This window comes from Capra hircus, chromosome 3, assembly GCF_001704415.2.
Source record: "Capra hircus breed San Clemente chromosome 3, ASM170441v1, whole genome shotgun sequence".
In the NCBI taxonomy this organism is placed as follows: Eukaryota; Metazoa; Chordata; class Mammalia; order Artiodactyla; family Bovidae; genus Capra; species Capra hircus.
The window spans coordinates 3,420,245-3,447,532 of record NC_030810.1 but is presented as its reverse complement, the minus strand read 5'-3'; the positions used below and the strand labels follow the sequence as shown (position 1 = coordinate 3,447,532).

Below are 27,288 nucleotides of genomic sequence, written 5' to 3'. Positions count from 1 at the left end.
GAGCCCAGGTTGAAAGCAGCCCCTTTCACCAGCTGGTCCTCGAGTGCGTGAGCTGTGCCAGGTGGACCCGGTGGGGTCCCATCCCAGGGCACCCAGGGTGGGCTGGCCTGCTCCCCACGCCTGTGGGTCCTCTCCAGGGGCTCCTCCAAGGGGGTTTTCCTCTTGCCAGCCTCTCATCTCCCCCACCCACTACCCATTACTCCTGGTTTCTCTGGCTGAAAACCCCTGGGGTCCTCCCTGCTTCCCAGGGTGTGTGTCCAGATCTGGGGGACAGAGGGACACCCTCCAGGCGGTGGGTGCAGGACCGGGCCCCTCGGCACTCAGGCAGTGAAGTGAAGTAAGTCGCTCAGTCGTGCCCGACTCTTTGTGACCCCAGGAACTATACAGTCCGTGGGATTCTCCAGGCTGGAATACTGGAGTGGGCAGCCTTTCCCTCCTCCAGGGGATCTTCCCAACTCAGGGATGGAACCCAGGTCTCCCGCATCGCAGGCGGATTCTTTACCAGCTGAGCCACGGGGTGAAGCGCGAGGCTTTTTTCAGCTCCTGCCTCCAGCTTCACCTCTGTCTCCGTGTGCTGTGGGCTCCCTGTGTTTGGCCTCTTATTTGTGACTAATCACAGAGTTAATCACAGTCCCGGGCAATCCATGGGGTCACAGAGTCAGACACAACTAAGCGACTGAACAAACAAACCACGGCGTTACCCTGTGCTGCTGTGAGGGTCACTTTGTTGGCTCGGGCCCCTGGCAAGACGTGTCCGGCCTGCCATCTGTCACTCGGGTAAGTGGAGTCCTTAGTCTCCCGCCCCCAGTGGGCGACGTAGACTTGGGCGCTGGAGGTCCTCACATGGACCCTGGAGAGGAGGGTGGAGCCCCCTGCCACCACGTAGCCCCTGGGACTCCAGAGGGGACAGAGACAGGGTCTGCCCCCCTGCCTGCCAGGGGCCCTGCGCTGGCCGCCCTCCCGGCCCCCAGGGCACTCTGCCCTTCGCCTTCGTTGGGGCCAGCCCGCCGACTCTGTCACCTGTAGCCAGCACCACTGACCGCCTGTTCCTCCCCCCAGTCCCCACAAGCGGAAGGGTAGGAACAGCTCAGGTGACAGCTTGGCGGCTTGGTTTCTAGCCGATGAACACCCAGACCCAGAGAACGTGAGCTCAGTGCTGGGTGGCACAGCCCGGCCGGCACACACTGGTGGAAGAGTGGGGCGGGGGTCTCCAAGACCCTGTGCTGCTCACCAGCTCCCTGGGGCAGGCTGATTCCTCCCCTCACCCCTGGGCAGACGCGCAGGGGCCTCGTGGGTGATCAGCCTGTGTCCAGTCCCTGCAGGCTGTTCTCGCTGCCGCAGTTTCCGCGTCTGCAAAGTGGAGGCTTAGGAACCAGGTCGAGGGTGGGTGAGGCCGAAAAGGTGCGTGAGTGTCAGACATGTGCCCCGGACCAAAGGACGTGCAGCCCCCACTCTGGATCCCGGGGAGATGGCGGTCTCAGACACGCCGTCAGCAGGCGGGCCTTTGCTGGGCCCCGAAGCGACTGATGATGCCATGATCCAGCTGGAGCCCGGACGCCCCACCCACACCCCCACCCCCGGGATCGCGGCGCCCCCCAGGGCATCCGGGTGGCCTCGGAGTCGGACAGGCCACTCTGCTGGTGGGTGTGGGCCTCGAAGGGTGGAGCCAGCCCCTGACCCTGCAGGGATGGGCAGGCTGGGTGGATGACTGTCGTGGGGGGCTCTCGTTGCAGTGACCCACCTCTGCCTGGCGACTGCCTGCCAGCACACTGACCACGGCACCCTCCTCTGGGAGTTCTGCCTCCCCCAGTTCCAGGCACACATGGAGGCCGTCGGGAGGACACTGTGGTGCGACTGGGGCAAGACCATTGGGTGAGTCTGGGGTGTCCCCGGGGGGCAGCGGGGATGCTGTGAGAGGGTCTCCCTCAAGGCCCCAGGAGCCATTCTTCACTGACAGGCTGGTTCCTGCGCCACAGGCTGGGACCAGAGAGAGGGCAAAGGGGGGGTGCACTGGGGGGCACGTGGGAAGGGCAGGGGCCATGACCTCGATGACCAGGCTCAAGCTGGGTAGCAAGGCAGAGGCGGCAGGCAGCAGAGGGCTCCATTGGGCTGGGTCCAGTCTGGGATGCTGGTAGTGGGAGCAAGATCCAGCGCCCGGGGGGCCCGGGTCCCTGTGACAGGAGGCCCCCCCACCTGGTGCAGGGTGGTCCCCTCAGCCTCCCACCATCCCCGAGACCCAGCTTATCCTCCCACCTGCCTGGCGGGCTCGGGCCTGGAGCTTCCTGGAACCATGGGGTGGAGACACGCCCCTCACCGAGGGCAGCTGGACATGAGCCCCTTCTCCTTCCCGACTCAGTCCTTCTCCCAAGATGTCCTTCCCCCTGAACCACAGGGTGCATCCCAGCCCCCCTCGGCCGCTCGATGAGGTCGGGAGCTCCCCGCACCCAGGCCTGGCTCCTTCATCTTCTAGGGCAGCCAGCAGCAATCAGCTTGTCTGCGGTTGATATTCAAGGCTGAGTTTTCCTAGGCTGTGTTTCTGCTTCAGTGTTTGGACGCTGGGGGCTCCAGTGGGCAAGGAAAGGCAAAGAGAAGCACCCTCCAAACACTGAGATCGCAGCGGGGTGGACAACCCAGCCAGGCACGCGGGGACCCCAGTGTGTGTGCAGGTTTCCAGGCCAGGCTCCGACATTGTCCGTACCAGGACTTCCCTCGGTTCACAGCACGGCCAGGACACACAGGAGCCGTGTGTGGGTTCCTCAACCTCCTGCAGTTAATGTGAAGCCCACGCTTGCCTCCAGGGTTTGAGCAGAGGCTCCGCAGCAGCCACCCCGGCAGGGTCTCCTCCCTGTCCTCCTCCTCCTTGGCCTTCAGGGTCTCCTATTCTGAGCTGAGAAATCAGTCATGAGTTAGAAATCAAAGGGGGAGACAGGCTATTAAAAATCAGCTTTTCAGGCTAGTGGGCCTGCCGATTCTCTGAAGGGTTTGTGTTTAAATGAAAGGTCACACATTATCAAAATGCAGAGAAGACGCCAAGGAGTCCCTGGGGATCCGTGCTCCCCCCCCACCACCCAGCTCTGTACAAGTGACTTGTGTAGACAGGTTGCAAACCAGTGGCCCAGCAGAAGAGGTAGCTCAAGTGGCAGGTGACATGCTGAACGAACCAGTGGTGACAGGTTCCTAGAAATGAAGCCGCCGCGGACGGTTCCCGCCTGTGCTCAGAGTGCAGACAGGAGTCGTTACCGCCAGGCCGGAGTCTGCCATCCTCCCAGCTGAGCCAGGCATGATTCAGCTGGAAGTCGGAGGGGGCGGGGGAGTGGAGCGGGGTTGCTAGGAAATTTCTTTATTTAAAAAGGAAATCAAGACCACTGAGGGAGGAAGAGTCAGAAGTCCCCATTGTGAGAGCTTCTCAGCAAGTCAGCAGGGGCTAGCGAGCTGGTCAGCTGAATAAAGGCCCCTAGAGATGTGTGCGCCCTAACCTGAGACCTGGGAACATGTTCCATTGCGTGGTATTCAGTTCAGTCACTCAGTCGTGTCTGATTCCTTGTGACCCCATGGACTGCAGCACACCAGGCCTCCCTGTCCATCACCGACTCTCTGAGTTTACTAAAAATCATGTCCATCGAGTAGGTGATGCCATCCAACCATCTCATCCTCTGTCGTCCCTTTCTCCCGCTTTCAGTCTTTCCCAGCATCACGGTCTTTTCCAGTGAGTAAGCTCTTCGCATCAGGTGGCCAAAGTATTGGAGTTTCAGCTTCAGCATCAGTCCTTCCAATGAATATTCAGGACTGATTTCTTTTAGGATGGATTGGGTGGATCTCCTTGCAGTCCAAGGGACTCTCAAGAGTCTTCTCCAGCACCACAGTTCAAAAGCAACAGTTCTTTGGTGCTTTGCTTTCTTTATAGTCCAACTCTCACATCCATACATGACCACTGGGACTTTTGTCAGCAAAGTAATGTCTCTGCTTTTTAATCTGCTGTCTAGGTTGGTCATAATTTTTCTTCCAAGGAGCAAACGTCTTTTAATTTCATGGCTGAAGTCACCACCTGCTGTGATTTTGGAGCCCCCTAAAATAAATTGTGTCACTGTTTCCATTGTTTCCCCATCTATTTGTCATGAAGTGATGGGACCAGATGTCATGAACTTAGTTTTTTGAATGTTGAGTTTTAAGCCAACTTTTTCACACTCTTCTTTCATTTTTATCAAGAGGCTCTTTAGTTCCTCTTCACTTTCTACCATAAGGGTGGTGTCATCTGCATATCTGAGGTTATTGATATTTCTCCCAGCAATCTTGATTCCAGCTTGTGCTTCTTCCAGCCCAGCATTTCTCATGATGTACTCTGCATAGAAGTTAAATACGCAGGGTGGCAATATACAGCCTTGACGTACTCCTTTCCCAATTTGGAACCAGTCTGTTGTTCCATGTCCAGTTCTAACTGTTGCTTCTTGACCTGCGTATAGATTTCTCAGGAGGCAGGTCAGGTGGCCTGGTATTCCCATCTCTCTCAGAATTTTCCACAGTTGATTGTGATCCACACAGTCAAAGGCTTTGGTGTAGTCAATGAAGAAGATGTAGATGTTTTTCTGGAACTCTCTTGCTTTCTCTATGATCCAATGAATGCTGGCAATTTGATCTCTGGTTCCTCTGCTTTTTCTAAATCTAGCTTGAAAATCTTGAAGTTCATGGTTCATGTACTGTTGAAGCCTGGCTTGGAGAATTTTGAGCATTACTTTACTAGCGTGTGAGATGAGTGCAATTGTGCGGTAGTTTGAGCATTCTTTGGCATTGCCTTTCTTTGGGATTGGAATGAAAAGTGACCTTTTCCAGTCCTGTGGCCACTGTGGAATTTTCCAAATTTGCTGGCATATTGAGTGCAGCACTTTCACAGCATCATCTTTTAGGATTTGAATAGCTCAACTGGAATTCTATCACTTCTACTAGCTTTGTTTGTGGTGATGCTCCCTAAGGCCCACTTGACTTCGCATTCTATGATGTCTGGCTCTAGGTGAGTGATCACACCCTCGCGGTTATGTGGGTCATGAAGATCTTTTTCGTATAGTACTTCTGTGTATTCTTGCCACCTATTCATAATATTTTCTGCTTCTGTTAGGACCATACCGTTTCTGTCCTTTAGTGTGTCCATCTTTGCAAGAAATGTTCCCTTGGAATCTCTAATTTTCTTGGAGAGGTCTCTAGTCTTTCCCATTCTGTTGTTTTTCTTTACATTACGCGGCGAGGGGGCAGCAAATCACAGTTGGAACTGAGGTTGCTAACCAGGCAGCCTGGAGATGGGGGATTATGTGGGTTATCTGGGTGGGCCCAGCACCACCTCTAGGCCCCGTAAATTGTCCAGCCTTGGCAGCCTGTGCTTCCCTGGAGGCTCAGAGAGTAAAGAGTCCACCTGCAATGCGGGAGACCTAGGTTTGATCCCTTGGTCAGGAAGATCCCTTGGAGAAGGGAATGGCACCCCACTCCAGTATTCTTGCCTGGAGAATCCCATGGACAGAGGAGCCTGGTGGGCTACAGTGCATGGGGTCACAGAGAATCAGACACGACCGAGTCTGATGCTTTCACCCGGCGGTTACAGCGCCCTCAAGCTGACTTTGGTGTCCTTCTGGCCTGCCCACTCACCCTCTGACTTTCTGGCACCATGAGATTCTCCAGGCTCCTTTTGTGTGCTTTCTGCCCCAGCCCTGGAATCAGCCATTTTTCCAAGGAGCCCTGGTTCCTTTTATTAAAGAGTGGTGTTCAGAGGCCAAGATAAACATACACGTATACTCCTATCAGGGATTGAGACGTAACCAATGAAACCATGCAGGCCCAAGACGAAAAAGAACATGGGTGAATCCCCTTTACCCTTGGTGTAGGGCAAGGCTATATAGAACTATTTGTTTCAAGGAAGTGGCTTATGATTGTGGGGTGTGCAAAGTCCAAAACCTGTGGGGCAGGCCGAGGCTGGAGGTCTTGGAGAGAGCTGATGCTTGCAGCCTCAAGGCAGAATTTATCTTATTTTATTTTATTTTACTTTATTTTACTTTATTTTATTTTCCTCATAGCTGTGCTGGGCCTTCGTTGCTGGGCTCGGGCTTTTCTCTAGTTTCGGTGCTTGGGCTTCTCCCGCTGCAGAGCCTGAGCTCTAGGCCACTTGGATTTCAGCGGTTGCGGCTTGTGGGCCTTAGTTGCCCCATGGCATGTGGGAGCAGGGATCAAACCCACGTCCCCTGCATTGGCAGGCGATTATTAACCACTGACCACCAGGGAAGTCCGAGGCAGAACTCCTTAACTTGCTATCAAGGCCTTTCAGCTGAGAGTGAGGTGCCCCCCGCCCGCCCGGCCTGCATCATCAAGAACGATCTCCTGTATTTAAGGCCATCTGGCCTCCAGCTCCTCTGTCCTGAGAATGGCTCGGGGGTCACGGCTCAGTCCTTCCATGTGTGAGGATGCCTGGGGAGCCTCAGATTGCTCAGGGGTCTGACCCACTGCCGCTCCAGGTCCTTGCGGGGCCGCTGGACCAGGAGAGCAGCTCCCGTCCGTGCGCCAGGCCAAGTCCACTGCATCCCGGAGGTCAGCTCCTTAAACTGCAGCCCTGGTTCACTAATGGGAACCTAACAGGATTTAAAGCATTAACTGGGGGTGTAATCTAATTCGGGAAGCTTCAGAGACATGGGAAAATATGTCGTCAGATGCTCTTATTTCCAGACACCTTCCTGCACTATTGGTCGGGGAGGGGAGGAATCTGGAATGTGCAGGACTCAGCTAGGAAACGGCTGGTTTTATTTATTTATTTTTAATATTCGTTTACTTGGCTGCACTGCATCTTCATTGCAGCCTGCAGAATCTTAAGTTGCAGCACACGGGACCCAGTTCCCTGACCAGGGATGAACCCTCGGCCCCCAGCACTGGCAGGTGGATTCTTAACCCCTGGAGCACCAGGGAGGTCCTGAGGGCTGGTTGACAGTGATCATATTTTCCCCCAAGCCAAGAAACGTTGGGTGGGTTTGTAGGCCAGGAGACAGCCCTGCTCGTCCACTTTGCACACACCTTCAGGCTCTGAGCTGGGGAAGGTGTCAGGGCGGGAGCACTGGAGGTGGGCCAGGGGAATGGGCACTGCCCTCTGAGCCTGGTCATCAGGGACACAACTTCCGCTTCTTCCCGGTGTCTCTGCCCCGAAGCCTCTGGGTTTGTGTCTGCCCCACCCCCCCACAACCCAGGTGCGGTTTTCCAGGGGGCTCAGAGGTAAAAAAAAAAAAAAATGCACCTGCCAATGCAGGAGACACAGGAGACCTGGGTTCATGCCTTGATCGGGAAGACCCCCTGAAGGAGGAAATGGCGACCCCTCCTGTATTCTTGCTGGAAAATTCCATGGACAGGAGCCTGGCGGGCTACAGTCCATGGGGCTGCAAAGAGCTGGACATGACTGAGTACACATGCACGCACGCGTGTATCACGCGTGTATCTGCCTCAGCGCACAGAAGCTTCCGCGTCCGAGGGGCCCGGGGCCCTGTGGCCTGCTCCTGGGGACCCCTCGCTGCCACGCGGGCCCCACGAAAGCCCTCCAGCCTGGCCTGAGCCTCGGTCCGGTTACAAGGCGTGGCCTCTGGCCGGGGCGCTGAGGAGCCGCCCTGGGGGCCACCGAGGAGGACACGGAGCAGGGCGCTCAAGCAGGGAGACTTGGTTTCGGAGGATCGCTGACCCAGCGCGGGGTCTGGGCAGGCCCGCTGCAATGCCCCTTATGCTGTTGGAACCAAGGGCCTGTCCTGTGTGTCTCTTGGAAAAAGTCGATTCAGGAAGTTCTCCCCTGCTCTGCAGCAGCAGTGGGAACAGCTGCCTTGCTTCTGACTCTGACAGGAGCCGAGGGCAGCATCTCCCTTCAACACTGAGGTCTCTCTGGGGCGGATGGAGTCTGTCACCCGCCCCCCTGGGGTCCCTGCTGTGCTTGGCCACCCTCCCAGGCCTTGGGGGGCCCACACCCGGGATGCCAGGCAGGCCCTTCACCAGCGCCTCACAGGACGCCTGGAGGGGAGGCTGGCCCACCTGAGTGCCCCCCGCAGCCAGGGGCTCTCTGAGCAGGGGCAGGCACGCGTGAGTGTTTGTCGTGGGTCTGCCCATGAGTGCTGGCCCACATCCTTGTCGGGAAGACCTGGCAAAGAGGTCCACTTCCCACCCTCTGCCCACCTGGATTGGGCACCCGCCAGGTGTCCCAGAGCACCCACAGCCTCCAGCCCAGGAGTGCAGAAAGCAGGCAGACCCCTGGGGCCTCTGGGGGCCTTCAGGGAGGCCTCCCCCTGGCTCTCCGGCCCGGCCTCAGCTGGGGCTCCTGCCCACGGGGAGCAGGCGTTGACACGGCCTCCCGATGGCTGGACCAGGTCACAGGGTGGATGAGCATGTGGCCGCGGTCCTTCCCGGCCAGTCACTGACTCCCCCGGCTTCACGTCACGCCCCCCCCATCGCCCTTCTGAGTGTGATGCAGTCAGGCAGGAGACTCTGCTGCCTGGGGGGTGGCAGGGAGGGAACCCTGGGCTCTCAGAGGCCCCCCAGGATGCGCCAGGCCCCACTGCCACAGGGGCCCACGTGTGCTCAGGTGGGCTGGGTGGGCAGAAGAAAGGGGGCACCTTTCCCCGCCAAAGGCAGCTTCCTGAAGCCCCATCCAGGTGGCATCTGGGCAGAGCCTTCAGGACGGCAGCTCTGGGCACAGGAGTGTCCCGGACACCCCATGACCCCAGGCACCCCACAACTCCGGGCACCCCAAGACTCCACAGCACAAACACAGGCCTGTTGGTAGTGGGGGTAGGGGTCTTAGGAGGCCTGCCAGCCCTCTGCTCTGTCTCTGGAGCTCAGCCACGGCTGACCTGGGGACGGGTCTGGGGCCGGGGCCAGTGGTGGGCACCGGGCATGCTGGAGAGGGCAAGCAGGGGCCTTTCCGGCTCTGAGAGATGAGAGTGAGGGGCAGGAAGCTTCTAGGAGGAGGCCACCTGCAGAGGCAGCAACCACCGGTGGGAACTGGGGAGGAGGGCCTGGTCCTCCCCGTCCACACCCGAGGCCGCTGCTCTGTCCTCAGCTTCCGTCCACCTTCACAGCTCCCCTGGGGCTGGGGGACAAACACACTCTCCCCAGACGCGGGGTAACGGCCGCCAGGCCCTGGCACGCCGCCTGCTCTGACGTCTTTTTCCATCAAGTGATGAAGGGCCCAGTTTCACAATCTTCCCACTTTGGGGATGGAGTCAGGCCATGTCAGAATGGAGAACGGCGCTCAGCGGACCCCAGCTGGGGCGGAAGGGCAGGCAGATGGAACTCATCCGGGGCTGGGGGCTCCCTGCTCTGTGCCTCCCTCCCCCGCTCCCCTGGACACCCCTCCCCACAGCCCCGGAAACCGCAGGCCCGGCCAGGCTCTCGGGGCAGATGGGACTTCTCTGTCTGGGGCGGTGGGCCAGGCCTGTCATGCTGGACAGCCTCCAGGGTCTTTGGACACCGGGAAGTGGGGCAGGGCAGGGCTAGTGATGGGAGATGAGCACGGGGTGATGCGGTGCTCTGGGAGCAGGGGCGGCTGGGCGGGGGTCGTGGCAGATGTCCCTTCTTAATGCTGACCTCACCCCAGCACTCACCCTGCCCCCTGCAGCACCCCCTCCAAGCCCAGGGACAGGGTCTCCCAGGACCCGCCCACTCCTCAGTCATTCACATGCGGGGTCTACTGGGAGGGGCTCTGGGAGCCTGCCCCCAGGCACACTTTGAGGTCACCTTTCTCCCCAAGGGTCTTACAGGACTTAAGCCCTGGACACTTATGTACAAGGTGCCCAGCAGGACACACTCGGGACAGCCCTTAGGTCTGAGACACCTTCTTCTCCAGCTCCTTGTCTTAGAAATGGAAACCTGGGACTTCCCTGATGTTTCAGTGGCTAAGACTCCAGGCTCTCAGTGCAGCGGCCCTGGGTTCAATTCCCGGTCACGGAACTAGATCCCACGTGCTGCAACCAAAGATCCTGTACGCCTCAACGAAGACGCAGTGCAGTCAAATAAATAAATAAAATTTAAAAAGAAAAGAACTGGAGACCCCACTTTTTTTTTTTTACTTTTTAAAAGTATTTCATTTACTTGTTTGGCTGTGCCAGGTCTTAGTTGCCACACGGGGGATATTTAGTTGCAGCATGAGAACTCAGTTCTGGTGTGTGGGGTCTAATTCCCTGACCAGGGATCGAACCCAGGCCCCCTGCACTGGGAGCAAGGAGCCTTAGCCACCAGGGAAGTCCGAGACCTCACTTTCTTAAAAACACACTCCTTTTGGGTAGGTGGGAAGCTGAGTTTTCCCCACTGCCAGGGCGGAGCAGGCAGTCTATATCAATGGCAAGAAGGCCAAGTTAACATGTCCTGATGTTTCCAGTCCTTCTTATGTTGACCCATTTCTGCGTTTTGATGTTGCAAATGATGCCACCATAAGAATTTTATACGTAGAGCCTTACTTCTTTTCGATTCATTTCTTTAAGAATTCTTGCACGTGGGCTTGCTACGACACACGCCAGGAGCATTCTGTGGTTCTTGATAGGTTTGGCCCTATCGACCTGTTAAAGGATTTCGCTAATTGCATTACCAGCAACATTCAAAAACACGTATTTCCTCATGTGAGGAATGTGTATGAGTTTGGGGAAATTTTATTTTTGCAGATTTAAATGAGATTTCCTCTTCAGTTTCAATTGGCCCATCTTTGACTGTTAGAAGACTGAGCTGTTCTCTCATAGCTGTTTGCAATTTGATTTTTTTCCCCCTCAAATGCAAATTATCTGACCTTAACCTTCCCTGTTTATCTCTTGAGTCATTGGGGGTATTTTTAATCTTCTTGTACAAACTCTTGACTATGATAAAGACTTGCTGTTTGTCATCTTGTTCTAAATATTTACTCTTCATGTTTCCTTAGGTGATGTTTATTTTCCATGTTTTAATTCGTTATTCAGTTAATACAAGTGCCCAGACTCATTCCTCAGAGCTCTGACTCCTGCGAGGTCCTGTCTGTTCCACAGGTTCAGTTGAGTCCCACGTGGCCACAATAGTACATTATTTCTATTTAATTGTTCTGTGATTTGAAATAACATTTATCTTCTCAGTGCAGTGGATCATTACGTTAAGACGTGAATGAAAATATATGTCCTTCCTACCTCAATGATCCTAATGTAATTTTTTGAATATTTCCTCCCTCAATTATTTGGTTATGCTTAGTTTAATACATTTAATACATTGTTGTACACATTTGAGTCTGTTTCAGGTAATTTTTACTTGTGTTTTGGGGTCATATTCCAGCACTTCGATTATCATGGCTTGATGATATTTTGTACAAGTTAGAAGTGCTCATCCGATCCTACTGTGCTCACTTTCCTTATATTTCACATTAGGTTGCACTCTGTCTGATGTATTTTCCACCTGTTTTTTCGAAAGAACTGAAGAACCATTTGGCCAAATTCCAAAAAATTCTATTTTAAGATTCTGAGATGACTGGTATCAATCCATCAACATAGGAAGCATCAGCTGTTTGCAAGAGCCTGTCCCAAGGGGGGCACTGTGGGCCCTGGTGTCCTGAGCGCTGGCAGCTGGTGTCGTGGGTTGACCAGTTGTTACCTTTGGGTGCTGCCTCTTAGTGATTAGTACGAAAAATAAGCGTGGCAGGGGGAGGTGGGGTGGGGGTGGGGCATGGAGCCAAGATGGGACCCATCCGGGCATGAACCCTGCTGATTCTCTCACTGCTTGAACTCTCTGGGCCTCTGTGTTCTCCGCAGTGAAATGCAGCTAATAGCATTTCCTTGATTGACAGCTCCTGATTTGCCTCCATGCGAATTTTCTTAACTGGGTTTTAGGATTAGGCTGTGTGTGTGTGCTCAGTCATTCAGTCATATCTGACTCGTTTGCAACCCCATGGACCGTGTATCCCACCAGGCTCCTCTGTCCATGGGATTTTCCAGGCAAGGATACTGGAGTGGGTTGCCATTTCCTCCTCCAGGGTATCTTCCCAACCCAGGAATCAAACCCACATCTCCTAGCGGCTCCTGCATGGGCAGGGGGATTCTTTACCACTGAGCCATCTGGGAAGCCTAAAGGCTTAGCCTCCTATTTGCCGAATGGAATATATGTGTTCAGCTGACTACTGGAGTTTAAAGTAGGAAATAATTGATGCACCTGGAGCATGATTTGTTCCTGCAAGGAGATCCTAAATATTCATTGGAAGGACTGATGCTGAAGCTGAAGCTCCAATGCTTTGGCCATCTGATGCGAAGAGCAGACTCACTGGAAACGCCTCTGATCCTGGGAAAGATTCAAGGCAGGAGGAGAGGGCGACAGAGGATGTTTGCAAGAGTCCTTCCCACGGGAGGACTCAGCTCTGAATAGGTCGGGGGAGTTCTTTCCCGGTTTCTTCCTCCACTATTGGTTAGTTTGGGCTGTTTCTGGTTTCCTGTTTGCATTTCAGCGATGTCTATGTGGCCCACATCCTCCGATTTCTCACTAAACTGCGGGCGTGGAGTGCTCCCTTGGATGTCTGCTGTCCTCTGCATCCCAGCCCTGGGTTTCTGTTGCTGTCTGGCTGCACCAGGTCATTGCTTTGCAGAGGCTTTCTCTGCTGGCGGCAAGCAGGGGCCACTCTTCGTTGCAGTGTGCGGGCTTCTCGTTGCAGCAGCATTTCTTGCTGGGGAGCACAGGCCCCAGGCTCCTGGGTTTCAGGAGTTGCAGCGCTGAAGCAGCGGGCTTGGTAGTTGTGGCTTTCAGGCTCAAGAGCATGCGCTCAGACGTTGCGACACACAGGCTTAGTCGCTCCTCAGCACATGGAATCTTCCCAGGCCAGGGATCGAACCCATGTCCCCTGCATTGGCAGGTGGATTCTTAACCACTGGACACCAGGGAACTCTCAACGTTTGTTTTATCTCTGTGTTTTTCTCCCCCTTTCTTCCTTCATTTAGATGCCACCTTATTCATCAAAGGGAAACTAAAAGGCCCAGTTTTCCATTCAGTTCAGCTCAGTCATGTCCGACTCTCTGTGACCCCATGGACTGCAGCACACCAGGCCTCCCTGTCCATCACTGACTCCCGGAGCTTACTCAAACTCATGTCCATCGAGTCGGTGATGCCATCCAGCCATCTCATCCTCTGTCGTCCCCTTCTCCTCCTACCCCCAATCCCTCCTAGCATCAGGGTATTTTCCAATGAGTCAACTCTTCGCATGAGGTGGCCAAAGTACTGGAGTTTCCGCTTTAGCATCATTCCTTCCAAAGAACACCCAAGGCTGATCTCCTTTAGGATGGACTGGTTGGATCTCCTTGCAGTCCAAGGGACTCTCAAGAGTCTTCTCCAACACCACAGTGCAAAAGCATCAATTCTTCAGCACTCAGCTTTCTTCACAGTCCAACTCTCACATCCATACATGACCACTGGATAAACCATAGCCTTGACTAGACGGACCTTAGTTGGCAAAGTAATGTCTCTGCTTTTGAATATGCTATCTAGGTTGGTCATAACTTTTCTTCCAAGGAGTAAGCGTCTTTTAATTTCATGGCTGCAGTCACCATCTGCAGTGATTTTGGAGCCCAAGAAAATAAAGTTGACACTGTTTCCATTGTTTTGCCGTTTGCCATGAAGTGATGGGACCAGATGTCATGAACTTAGTTTTTTGGATGTTGAGTTTTAAGCCAACTTTTTCACTCTCCTCTTTCACTTTCATCAAGAGGCTCTTTAGTTCTTCTTCACTTTCTGCCATAAGGGTGGTGTCATCTGCATGTCTGAGGTTATTGATATTTCTCCCTGCTATCTTGATTCCAGCTTGTGCTTCTTCCAGCCCAGCATTTCTCATGATGTACTCTGCATATAAGTTAAATAAGCAGGGTGACAATATCCAGCCTTGACGTACTCCTTTTCCTATTTGGAACCAGTCTGTTGTTCCATGTCCAGTTCTAACTAACTGTTGTTTCCTAACCTGCATACAGATTTCTCAGGAGGCAGGTCAGGTGGTCTGGTTTTCCCATGTCTTTCTGAATGTTCCACAGTTTATTGTGATCCACACAGTCAAAGGCTTTGGCATAGTCAATAAAGCAGATGTAGATGTTTTTCTGAAACTCTCTTGCTTTTTCCATGATCCAATGGATGCTGGCAATTTATTCTATGGTTCCTCTGCCTTTTCTAAATCTAGCTTGAACATCTGAAATTTCATGGTTCACATATTGTTGAAGCTGGGCTTGGAGAGTTTTGAGCATTGCTTTGCTAGCGTGTGTCTTTCTTTGGGATTGGAATGAAAAGCGACCTTTTCCAGTCCTGTGGCCACTGCTGAGTTTTCCAAATTTGCTGGTATATTGAGTGCAGCACTTTCACAGCATCATCATTTAGGATTTGAAATAGCTCAACTGGAATTCCATCACCTCCACTAGCTTTGTTTGTAGTGATGCTTCCTAAGCCCCACTTGACTTTGCATTTCAGGATATCTGGCTCTAGATGATTATCTGGGTCATAAAGATCTTTTTTGTAGAGTTCTTCTGTGTATTCTTGCCACCTCTTCTTAGTATCTTCTGCTTCTGTTAGGTCCATACCATTTCTATACTTTATTGAGCCCATCTTTACATGAAATGTTCCCTTGGTGTCTCTAATTTTCTTGAAGAGATCTCTAGTGTTTTCCATTCTATTGTTTTCCTCTGTTTGCACTGATCACTGAGGAAGGCTTTCTTATCTCTCCTTGCAGTTCTTTGGAACTCTGCATTCCGAACTCTGGTGTTCTGGCTCCCTCCTTACCTCTCTCTCCATCTATCTCTTTCCATCCATCCATCCATCCATCTACTTATCTATCATTGCATCTGCTATCTGCCCCTGCGTGCCTGTCTTTATCTGTCTCACTCTACCTACCTACCTACCTATCTAGGTATCCTTCTGTCCATCTAGCTGTACGCTTATCTACCTATCTCTTCCTCTCTGCCTCTCTTCATTGATTTCAGCTAATGTTCTAAAGGGCTTCTCTGATGGCTCAGATGGTATAGAATGTTCTAAAACCTACGTCTTTCTTTCTGCCTTCTATTTTGGTTTTATTTTGTACTCTCTGTTCTTTTATCAGCACTAACTATTGATCTGATAGGGCTCTTGGTTACTTAATCTGTGCAGACAGGCCATTAATTCAAACATGTATGACTGGTTTTAACATCATCATTCCTTTTTACGTGTTTTCAATTCAGGCAACTGTTTGAAGTAGATCCTAGAACTAAGCCATGTGATTAGTACATTCTCAGAATTCAAAAATTTCCGAGGAGCTTTTTGCGGGCTTTGTACTTGCGTGGCAGCCTGATAGGATAGTAAGTCTGTGACGAGCAGCCTTGTTCATATAGTTCATGAGCATGAAGTTCACGCAGCTGCTTGTTGTCCCATTGTCTCTGGCTCTCCATCATGGTTTCAGAGAAAGCAGACGAGATTTCGCTTTGTCTTTTAAATATGAGCTGCTTTTGTCTGGCTCAGAGGTTCGTGGGTTCCTAGAGCCAGGGGACCAGAAGGAGACAGCAGAGGAGCCGGGCAGGCAGGATAGGGGCCTGGAGCCTACTGGCTGCATCACGGCTGCCTGGGGGCAGCTCTCAAGACACATGTGCTCAGACCCTGGCCGCCCAGACCGCTGGGGACCTGAGCTGATGGGGAGCACCAGTGCATGACACCCCTCCCCACTCGGTCCCAGAGCAGGCAGGGGAGGTTTGAGACCCCTCTCCTGGAAGCCAGGTGGGTCTGCAGGTTCCCCATGACACCTATTTCCCTGTGTCTCCGTCCTCCGGGTGCTCATGGTCCAGGCTTGTGTCCCAGGGTGATCTGGGGCCATGGAGATGCCCCTGAGGATGACTGGGAGCTTCTGCCTTGCTGGGGGGACTTGCCCTCCTGCACGGGCACATGTTCCCAGGGTGGTGGAATAGTATCACCAGGCCAGCGGGTCAGGGACAGCCAGGTGCCTTGGCAGGGTGGGGTGGGCATCTCGGTGAGGGCTTCTTAGCCTCATGACTGCCTCCTGCTGGGCAAGGTGTGGGACTCATGCCCCCTTACGGGGAGCCTGGGGCCACTGTACCCATTTTAAAGGAAGAAGCATGGAGCCTCAATTCTCAAAGCCCACCGCTGGTCACTATCCCGTGGTGCAGAATGTTCTGCGACCCTGCCCCCACCCTCGATGTTGCCTTGAGCTCCGGATAAGATGGGCCAGCCAGGAGGGGGCCAGCTGGGCACGGGCAGCTGGCGGGACATGTGGTTGGGGGTGAGCTCATGCTGGGGGCCCTTACTGAGGAGGGGAGGGTAGCCCGTCAAGGCTTTGGGAAGCTCTCGGGGGTCTCAGGAGAATCCAGTGGCATCAGGGAGACAAAGGGCCACCAGGCCCAGGGGCGGTGCCGCAGGGCCTGGAGGGGAAATCCCGTCCCTCCAGCTGCCAGCGTGGCTTTCCGAGGGCTGTTAGAGTCCAAATATAGCGCCCTGGCAGTCCTGCTTAATCCTGGGCTCAGACAGGCATGTTCACCCGTGTCCTGGCAAGGGCAGGGCCCTGGACCCCAGCAGGCTGGGTGCGGCTGGCCGGGGACTTCACCCCACTGGACCTGGCTGTCCACGCAGTAGTCCCGGGAGATCCCAGGGTGGCAGCAGGTCAGAGGGGTCCCACTGGCTTGGCCCCCGTGGGCACTGCTCCCGGTGTCCTCAGACCCAGGGCCAAGCGCTGTGGGCACAGTCACGCCCCACCTGCCCAGCCCTCAGAAGACACCCCCTGCGTTTGGAAACTGGAGCCTCCCTCCTGGCACCGCAGACCCCCGAGCCGGGTCCTGCCGTGGCCTGATCTTGAGGAGGTGGCGTGCCCTGCTGCCCATGGGGAGCCCGGCCTGGCAGCGCCCAGCTGGCGTCTGGTGCCAGAGTGGCTGCTTTCGGAGCCAGGGATGGACTCCTCCCAGCCGGGGCAGAGGGGCCCAGACTTCTTCCTGCCCGGAGCAAAGCCCATGGAAGAGGGCCGGTGGGGGAGCCCCTCCCCAGGGGGGTTAGCGGTCTACATGGAGGAGGCAAGCAGACCCCAAGTCAGACCCCTGGGCCAGCCCCCTCACTGGCCCCTGGGGCCACGCGCTCAGTCACCTGCCCAGCTAGCTCCCTGGTCTGCAAGGCGGGGTGGAGTCTGGGCGCCGTGTGAATGGCCTCAGTGTGTCCTGTCCTCTGAACAGCAGAGGTTTCGCTGTCACAGGGATGGGGCGTGTCCGCTTGGAGGTCATAGCCAGCTTTGGGGTGTGCAGGCCGTGCACCCCAGCCTAAGCGAGTCCCCATTCTGTGTGCCCACAGCTCCCTCCTAGTTACAGGGTGTCCATCGCCCAGGGGGCGAGACTGGGCCTGTCCTGCCCCAGGGCCTGGTGCGCACGTGCTCTGAGCAGGAGCCCAGACCCCCTTGTGGACATCAGACCAGCCCCACCTGCCGCAGGGTGTCCAAAGAGGCGGGTGCCTGCCCCCCTCGGTCTCTGCAGCCTTGGGTCCCTGAAGCCCAGTCTCCCCGCATGGCACCCAGCAGCCCCTCTGTCCCCTCTGGGCCCTCCTGCTCCTCCGTGTGGGTGCGTCTCACAGGCTGGGCTCTGCTGATGAAGCCTGGGGGTGGGCAAGGGAGTGTGCTCTGTCTGCAGAGCCTGGAGAAGGAGCAGAGGCCATGTGGCCTGACCAGTGCCACGCTCAGGACACCAGGGTGGGGTTGAGAGCTGGCGTGGTGGCAAAGCTCGGGGTTGTCCCCCAAACTCTGTGGACATCTTCCAGAAACACAGGAAAACGGTGACATTCTCAGTTGAGAGCAGTCACCTTCAGTTCAGTTCAGCCGCTCAGTTGTGTCCGACTCTTCGCAACCCCATGGACCGCAGCACACCAGGCCTCCCTGTCCATCACCAACTCCCAGAGTTTGCTCAAACTCATGTCCATCAAGTTGGTGATGCCATCCAACCATCTCATCCTCTGTCATCCCTTTCTCCTCCTGCCCCCAATCTTTCCCAGCATCAGGGTCTTTTCCAATGAGTCAGTTCTTCACATCAGGTGGCCAGAGTATTGGAGTTTCAGCTTCAACATCAGTCCTTCCAATGAACACTCAGAACTGATCTCCTTTAGGATGGACTGGTTGGATCTCCTTGCAGTCCAAGTCTCAAGAGTCTTCTCCAACACCACAGTGCAAAAGCATCAATTCTTCAGCGCTCAGCCTTCCTTGTGGTCCAACTCTCACACCCACACATGACCACTGGAAAAACCATAGCCTTGACTAGACGGACCTTTTTGGCAAAGTAATGTCTTTGTTTTATAATATGCTGTCTAGGTTGGTCATAATTTTCCTTCCAAGGAGTAAGCATCTTCTAATTTCATGGCTGCAGTCACCATCTGCAGTGATTTTGGAGCCCAAGAAAATAAAGCCTCACACTGTTTCCCCATCTATTTGCCAGGAAGTGATGGGACCAGATGCCATGATCTTTGTTTTCTGAATGTTGAGCTTTAAGCCAACTTTTTCACACTCCTCTTCCACTTTCATCAAGAGGCTCTTTAGTTCCTCTTCACTTTCTGCCATAGGGGTGGTGTCATCTGCATATCTGAGGTTATTGATATTTCTCCCAGCAATCTTGATTCCAGTTTGTGCTTCTTCCAGCCCAGCATTTCTCATGATGTACTCTGCATATAAGTTAAATAGGCAGGGTGACAATATCCAGCCTTTATGTACTCCTTTCCCTATTTGGAACCAGTCTGTTGTTCCATGTCCAGTCCTAACTGTTGTTTCCTGACCTGCATGTAGATTTCTCAGGAGGCAGGTCAGGTGGTCTGGTAGTCCCGTCTCTTTCAGAATTTTCCAGAGTTTGTGATGATCCACACAATCAAAGGCTTTGGCATAGTCAATAAAGCAGAAATATATGTTTTTCTCAAACTCTCTTGCTTTTTCGATGATCCAGCAGATGTTGGCAATTTGATCTCTGGTTCCTCTGCCTTTTCTAAAACCAGCTTGAACATCTGGAACTTCACGGTTCACATATTGCTGAAGCCTGGCTTGGAGAGTTTTGAGCATCACTTTACTAGCGTCACCTTGGTTGGGCGCTTTTCCCAGTGGGGGTCGGGAAGTGGGGACCGCCCCACATGCACTGGCTTCCTGGCGGCCATCTCAGCCCTGGGCCTTCTGCCCAGTTGGATCCCACAGCTCAGAGACCCTGAGCCTCTTGCCTGAGGACACACAGCAGCTTCACAGGGCAGCTGGCTGAGGCAGAAGCGGAAATCTGGCTTCCCAAGCCCCATGCCCTGCCTGGAGGAGGGGGCACCCTTCCAACCCCACCCAGGGCCCCCCACCCACAGCCCAGCCCCCATGTGCTGCACCCCGTGCTTCCAGGCAGCCGCAGCCAGTCTGGATGCCGAGTGAAGACTCAGCTCAGGGTGTCCCCCCATGGTTCCTTGAGGTGCACCTCCAGCTTACGGGGTCTGAGTAGGGGGCTGATACACTGACAGCTCTGAGTGCAAAGACTGCAGCCTGTGCTTCTGAGAGGTGTGTGTACCGGGGGCCTGGGACTCCCCGCTGCAGAGCCCCTATGCAGGTGGGGACCCCAGCTGTCCCCAGGGCTCATCTGTCCACACTGGGGTCCAAGACAGCCCAGGCTGAAGGGACAGTGACTCCCCAATGCTCCTTTCCTCCCAGCGCAGGCTCAGGGAACAAGGGCTCTGAGTGGCTCCTGGAGTCGCAGACATGTCAGCCTCCTCCACAGGGCAAGCTGTGCCCCATGCCGGGCCTGGGGTACAGCAGGGAACCTGAGGTCACACCCTGGGTGGACAGACAGCACATGGGCGGCTGCAGCACCTGCAGGGATGGAGGAGACACGCGGGTCCCAGGGCCCGGAGGTGGTGCCTAGGGGTGTATCCCCGAAGTACTGAGCTGGAGACAGGAATGTCAGCAGGCAGGTGGCGAGGGGGCTGGAGGCATTGGACAAAGGATCCCCTCCTCCGTCCCTGCTGTGGACCAGGGCTGGGAGAACCACCTCCTCTGGAGATGCAAAATCCAGCCTGAGGGTCACTGAGTGGGTCGTTCCTAAGCGGGTCCTGAGAGGCGGCTGGAAACAAGACCGCGGGAGAAGAAATAGGCTCAGAATTTCCTGAAAGTCCCCTCCCCTGTGTCTGCAAGAGGCTCTAGGTGGGCAGGCAGGAGGAGATCCTGGGGACTCAGCGCCTGTCTGTACTGAGCTGGGCAGCCCTCTGTGCAGCATCCCCCAAGCTCCATGGACCCCAGAACACTGCTGGCATTTACCGTGGTGGACTGTCTCAAGGGCGGGACAGCCAGGCTGGCTCCAGACCAGGAGAAGAGAGAACGAAAAAGCAAAAGACAGAGGAGCTGAAGCCAGAGGCCCCAGGGTGGGAGGGGACGGTGAGAATGGGGCCCGAGAGGGCTTGTCCAAGAGGGCGGAGCCCCGCAGTCTCCCCAACCACCTGGCTTCCTCTGCTGTCTAGGTGATGGAACCTCCAGATGGGCTGGGGTGTCTCCTGAGGGACAGAGAAAACACCAGCCTCTTTCCACTTTTCTTCCTCTTCTTACCTTGAACAGCCCTCCTTCCAAGATTCTTTTTTCTCGCCTTTATTCACATCATTTTCATTTTCCTAGAAGAATGGCACTTGTCCACCTCGCTCAGCAACTGCTGGTAGTCTGGGACGTACTGTTTAGCCAGGGAGCTGGTCTTGTGAAAATGGGAGCTGGAACTGGCCTCTGCCATTCAGGTTTGATATGAAGCCTGTCTCACTGTTTTGTTTGTTTATTGACCCGGGAGTATTAGGGGGCGCTTTCTAGCGTGTGTCATTCCCGGACAGACATGGAGCTTGCGGTTCCCAGTGCTCCCAGGGAAGACGGGTTTGCCCAGACATCAGGAGCCCTTGTTCTACAGCAGACAGAGACCCACTGTGGTGGGAACCTAGGGAACACCCGCAAGAGTGCATTTGCACAGCGTGGTCATGCTGACTGCAAAGCGCTCCTGACGAGGTGTCCTGTGGGTCAGCCCTAGGCCGGCAGAAATGCATGAAGACTCCTATCACTTGGTCTCGGTGGATTTTTCCAGCTGGCTGGAATCTCTCTGATCTCCCTAGTTTAGGGAGGGCTTCGCAGTATGGTATCCACCTGCCCCCCACCCGCATAGCAAGCCCTTGGGGTCCAGGTGAGCCCAGGTACACTGCTGGCTCGGGTCCCACCAGCCCAGCACATGTTTGCATGTTTGCAGGTGACTCCAGAGTTTGAAGTGAAATGTTTTCAATCCAACCATCAGCAGGACTTCGTTATATGCTCCCTGCAGCATCAAGAAAAACAAAAGATGCCCTGTCCTGTGCAGCCTCTGGGCACTGTGGGTCCAGGGAACAGTCCCCCAGGGGGGCTTGACTATCCCCTCTGAGGACCACTCGGCCCCCCTGTCTGTGGTCGGAGACCCTTTGCAGAGATGAGCTGGCCTGGCACACTGGCTCCAAGCCTGGAGCCTGACGTAGGAAGGGCCAGCCCATGGCTTTCTGCCACCAGAGGAAGTGGCCTGGTGAGCTGTCAGCCCCTCCCAATTTTGGAAAGGTCCTGCAGTGACTATGAAACCGTGGGTAGGAGCGACGGTGGAAACCACCGGGGGGAAAGGCAGCCCTGGCCACCTAAAACATAAACGGGTTCCCAACTGTGATGAAAATGCCCCAGTAGTAAATGTGATGTTTGCTATTCGTTTGAGAGATTTTTTTTTTTTAATCACATTAAGAAGAACTTGTTTGTGCTTTACAAAGTTGGGCTTTTTTAAAAATCAGAAATGAATGTTCAGTTTTATCAAATGCCTTTGCAACATGTATCAAAATGACTGCTGCTTTCCTTTGACAAACTGAAGTATGATTTTATAGTAATAGCACTGAAGCCTTCCTAAAATAAAACCCACTTTATTCTATACAGCTAGCTTAAAATTGCTAGTGTTTGAAAAAGGACATCTGTGTCTATTTATAAGTGAAAGTAACCATCTGTTGCATGAGCCTGCTGTTCCCAGGCACGTGGGCGGACCATCTTAAGAGGTTTGGGATCAGGGTTTTGCTAACTTTTTCAAAGAACTGAGAAGTTTGACATCTTTTTCTGTGACCTTAAGAATCTGAAAGAATTGCCTGAGTCTAGCACCTTTTGTCAAAGTAGTTCTTTAGCAATTTTTTCTTTTTTCCTCTCAGATTTTCTGCTTTATAAGTCAAGATCCCATCATTTATAATCTCCCCCAAAGCAGTCCCATTCATCAAAGACTTACCAATTTTTAACATACATGTTTTGCATGCTAGTGAGCGACTTCATCCCTTTTCACTCTCATGCATTGGAGAAGGAAATGGCAACCCACTCCAGTGTTCTTGCCTGGAGAATCCCAGGGACGGGGGAGCCTGGTGGGCTGCCGTCTATGGGGTCGCACAGAGTCGGACATGACTGAAGTGACTTAGCAGCTTAGCAGCTCATACTTTTTCTAATCTTTTAACTGTGGTTTTGTATGTTGGTGTTTTCTCTGCTTTTTTTCTGGATTATCCACAAATGTGATCGTTTCAGTGTAGCCATTTTTCTAAAGAATCAACTGCTGAATCTACTTATTCATTTTTATGTTTTTTAAAAATATCAATAAAGACTGCTTTTCAATAGTTAGTAATGCATTTAAACTATTTCCCCTTTGGAGAGATCTATTTTGTGTTTCTTTATTTAAATGTCTTGATTTGGATTCTAACCTCATTCATTTTCATTTATTTTTAGTAATAATAAGATAAATTACAACTGCAGACTTTCCTCAAAATTCAGTTTTGCCTTGATTCCGTTAATTTTTACATGCAATGTTGCCATTAGTTTTTCTTAACAACCCATAATTGAATTTTTAAATCCCATTTGGCCCTGAAATTATATGAGTGATCTTTCATTTCTAGGGGTTCTTTTTTCTTTTATCCTTTTCTTACTAATTTCTAGTTTCTGATATTGTAGTCAAAGACTTAAAATCTCCACTTTGAGAATTTATCAAGTTTTCCTTTGTGGCCTAAATAGGATCCTGGGACTTTTAAAAAGCTTGTTGATTCTTTGCAGGATAGAAACTTCCTCATATCGTCACTGAAATCAGGTTTATTAAATTTATTTTTCATTTTTATGCTAGTTACTATTCACTGAACCTGGAGAGGTGTGTTACAGCCCCCCTCCCCCCCAAGAAGAGTCTGTCATGATTATTCATAGCAGTAGGCTGTCTGGACCCTGCGGACCTGTGACAACGCCCTTCTCCGTGTGAACGCCCCTCTCTTCCCGGTTACCAGGTTACCGGGTTACCAGGTTACCGGGTTACCAGGTTACCATCTTCCGCGCTGGATCGTGCTCCATCGCCCCCGCCGTCCTCTCATGTCTCCAGGCAGATCTGTCCCTTTCTTTTCCTTCTGCTTTTGTTTCTCTTGCCTTTGAGATGACTGCTGTGAACAGGATGAGTCGGGCTTTGTTTTTCCCTACACTCTCCCTGCCCTCCTGGTGTTTGCAGTCTAGTCACCAAAACCAACAGTGAGTGAACGATCCCGAGTTAAAAGTTCAGATACGAAGAAGGACACAGCTGTGAAGGAAAACCCTACTTTGCTGGGGATCCTAACGAGCTGAAGCATCAGAAAAAAGGCCTGTTTGAGGAAGTGACATCTGAGGGGCATGCAGATGCTAGTCTTGTGATGACCAAATGAACGGCCTTCCACATAGAAAGTGCAGCACGTGCAAAGCTCCTGAGGCAGGAGCACCAGCCAGGCAGGGTGGCCAGGAGGAGAGAGAGGGGGACAGTTGAGAGTGGAGAGGTGGGGGCTGCACGGGAGCTTTGGAGTGCAGCGCAGGTACGGGGAGGGGGCAGAGAGCATTGAAGGTACGAAGCAAGGGCTAGCTGGTGTGGGCAGTGGGCTGAGGCTGGAGAGTGCAGCGGCCAGGGCTCTGGCCCCAAGAGCCCACGGTGGGCAGGGCCCAAGCTGCGGAAGAGAGGAAAGCGGAGGAGGAAGATGATGGCTGCCTTTGGACAGCAAGGAGATCCAACCAGTCCATCCTAAAGGAAATCAGTCCTGAATATTCAAACTCCAATCCTTTGGCTACCTGATGCCTTCGACTCATTGGAAAAGACGCGGATGCTGGGAAAGACTGAAGGCGGGAGGAGAAGGGAACAGCAGAGGAAGAGACAGTTGGATGGCATTACCGATGCCACGGACATGAGTTTGAGCAAGCTCCGGGAGTTGGTGATGGACAGGGAAGCCTGGCACGTTGCAGTCCATGGGGTCGCAAAGAGTTGGACACGACTGAGTGACTGAACTGCTAAGCTGAGTAGGGGGAGGAGAAGAGGCACAGAGATGCCCACACCCCTGGCCCACGATCAGTGCAGAGAAATGAAAGCTGGTCACAGTGACGGGGCTGCAGGGGGGAAGGGAACCCCTGGAAATGGGGGGGCCCAAGGCAACTCAGAGAGGGCAAGGCTTCCTAGCCAGGGATGAGAGATGGGGCTAGGCCGGGGGCACCCCGAGAGTCAGGTGCACGGACAGCCTGTTGTGCCCAGGACCAAGGCTTCAGATGGGGGTGAGGATGTCAGGGGTATTGGAGGTTGCAGCCGCAGGGCCCGGCAGAGGAGTGAAGGAGCGCCGCAGAGCGCGGAGGACCCTCACGGGCGGGAAGGGCGCGGTCAGATGAGGCAGGCCGCAGATGGAGCGAGAAGACAGAGAGCCCCAGGGAGAGACGGGGCGGGGCGAGGGGTGCTGACCGCGAGGGAGGGGGTCTCTGGGGAAGAGGTCAGGGGAGGAGGGATCAAGGAGAGGCGGTCCCCGAGGAGGGGGCGCCATCTGGTGGCCTCGTCCTTCCGGCAAGAAGGGTCCAGGGAGCGCGGGGTCCTTGGACGCCTGGGGCGGGGAGCCGGCGGGGGGATGGATGCCAAAGGGGGTCCTGCCCTCGGGGCCCTCCCAGTCCCCGGGTGCGAACGCCCGTCGGAGACTGGGCATCTCATCCTCGCAGCATCCGTATGGAACCCGAGAGGAGGCGAGGGCCCTCTGGCCGGCCGCGCCCCGGAATTGCCACAGCCTTGTATCTCTCCGAGGAGTCCTGCCCCCTCCCACTACAGTTTGGAGCAGAGCTTCCCGCCCCCCACCGGAGGGAGAAGGGGGGGGGGTCCCAGAGCTCCATCCCACCCCACCCCGGAGCGGCCTCGGGGGCAGAGGGTGGGAGAGGGGGCGTCCCCAAGGTGGTCCCAGGGCCGGGGTTAACCCCACCCAAGTGGGACAGAGGTTAGGCCGGTGGACGGAAGGAAGGCCGCAGGCTGCGGGCCTGCTGGGCGGGGCGGGGGTCTGCAGGACTGAGGAGGAGCCCGGGGCCACCGCAGCCCCTCTGAGCCCTGGGCAGTGCCAGACGTGGAGCGGCCACGCCCCCAGCAAGGTGCCACCAGCCGGGCAGCGGGGCTGAGGGTGCCCGCGCTCCCCACACCCCGCCAGCCCGGCTGCCCGGTCTCACTCAGTCCTCCCAGCTGCTTGGGATTCAGAGCGTTCCCTGCGCCGAAGGCTAAGGAGACGTGCTCCCCACGGCTGCAAATGCAGGGGGCTTGAGTGTCCGGCTTTCTACAGGCCTTTTAAAACATACAATTATAAAAATAATATGTACCTGTAGAGAAAACGTGAAAAAATCCCTCTGAAAGCGGAGATAGGAGAATGAAAGTCCACCACCCTCTAGGGATGACAACGGCCTCCTAACGTTCTGGGGTCTTCCCCTCCTGCATGGACCACTTTATGCTGAAACCACACTGTCTGCATCCTTTGGTCTCAATGGCTTCTTCTGTTTAACATTTTAACATAAATATTTTCTTCCTGAATATCTTTTTATAGCTACATAGCAGAGGCTCTTGTAAGCAACTTTGGTCACTGTCCTATTGTTTGCTCTTTTTCGAAACTAAAAATCTGTAGGGAACATCTTCTTGCATGACTTTGGTCTACATTTGATATTATTAATTTAGGAAAATTCCCAGGAATAGAATTCCTGAATCAAAGGGTATCCATGACTTTGAAGTTCTCCAGACATAGTTGCCAAATAGCTTTTCAGGAAACTCTTACCAGTTTATCTTCTGCTAGTAAAGCTACAAACACCTGCTTCATTTCACTGTACCTTCACCAGCACTGCACATTCTCATTCTGAAAATGAATTCTGTTTGGATGTTTGCTTCTTTCTTCCTTAAAAGTAAGGTTAAACAATTTTTTTTCCAGATGCTTGTTAGCCATTTGTATTTCTAGAACTATTCAGCCAAAAGCTGAATGAGTATCCCTCTTTGTGTCTTGGACTCACCCATACACCTCCCTATCTATCTAACCACCCCCACATCAGTCTGGGGGGAAAAAAACCGTGATGCTGGGAAAGACTGAGCAAGAGGAGACCAGGACAACAGAGGATGAGATGGTTGGATGGCATCACCAACTCGATAGACATGAATCTGAGCAAATTCCGGGAGAGAGTGAAGGACAGGGACGGCTGGTGTGCTGCAGTCCATGGCATCTCAAAGAGTCGGACAGGGCTTGGTGACGGAACAACAGCATGTCAGTCTAGCATTTAGACAGGCTCCCCAGGCTGGCCTCAAGTGGGCCCCAGTCTGCTTCATGTGCCCCAGCTGCCAGGGTGCCAGGTGGTGCCACCTCCCCTACAACCATCAGGTATTTAAAGCTGCTGGAAGCCACCAGGCTGTGAACTGTCCTGGGGAGATGGAGTCCAATACTGGTCCAGAGAAAGGGAACCAAACTAGTGGTTCCTCCTCAGATATTCTGAAGACTTAGACACACACTGCCTGGTCAACATTTACCCGAGTTTATAGAACAAGAAATGCACCCTTCAGGGACCACACACCAGTTGTCCGGAAGTCGTCCACTTACTGGGCACCTGCTGTACACCAGGTCCTTGACCTTGTTTAATTTGATCTGCCCAATAACCCTGTCAGGTCAGGACCTGTCTCTTCATTGACTCTAAGGAGACCAAGGCTCAGATGACCAAGGCTGGAGAAGACTCTTGAGAATCCCTTGGACTACAAGGGGATGAAACCACTCAATCCTAAAGGAAATCAACCCTGAATATTCATTGGAAGGACTGATGCTGAAGCTCCAATACTTTGGCCTCCTGATGGGAAGAACTGACTCACTGGAAAAGACCCTGATGCTGGGAAAGATTGAGGGCAGGAGGAGAAGGGGATGACAGAGGATGAGATGGTTGGATGGCATCACCGACTCAATAGACATGAGTTTGAGCAAGCTCCAGGAGTTGGTGATGGACAGGGAAGCCTGGCGTGCTGCAGTCCATGGAGTCACAAAGAG

General features: G+C 53.8%; 1 protein-coding gene across 2 annotated transcripts in view; it reads left to right on the top strand.

Annotated features, from left to right (window-relative positions):
• Window positions 1-27,288, top strand: part of RAMP1 (receptor activity modifying protein 1) — a 41,778-nt gene that overhangs the window by 8,007 nt on the left and 6,483 nt on the right. Inside the window, exons 1-3 of one of the 2 annotated variants that reach the window (XM_018040404.1) lie at window positions 535-777; window positions 1,314-1,640; window positions 1,734-1,872. In XM_018040404.1, the coding sequence (XP_017895893.1) occupies window positions 1,469-1,640; window positions 1,734-1,872 (311 nt within the window). In that variant the 5' untranslated portion in view covers window positions 535-777; window positions 1,314-1,468. Of the gene's footprint in view, window positions 1-534; window positions 778-1,313; window positions 1,641-1,733; window positions 1,873-27,288 lie in introns of those variants that run through there. The other variant, XM_018040406.1, reaches the window with a different exon arrangement.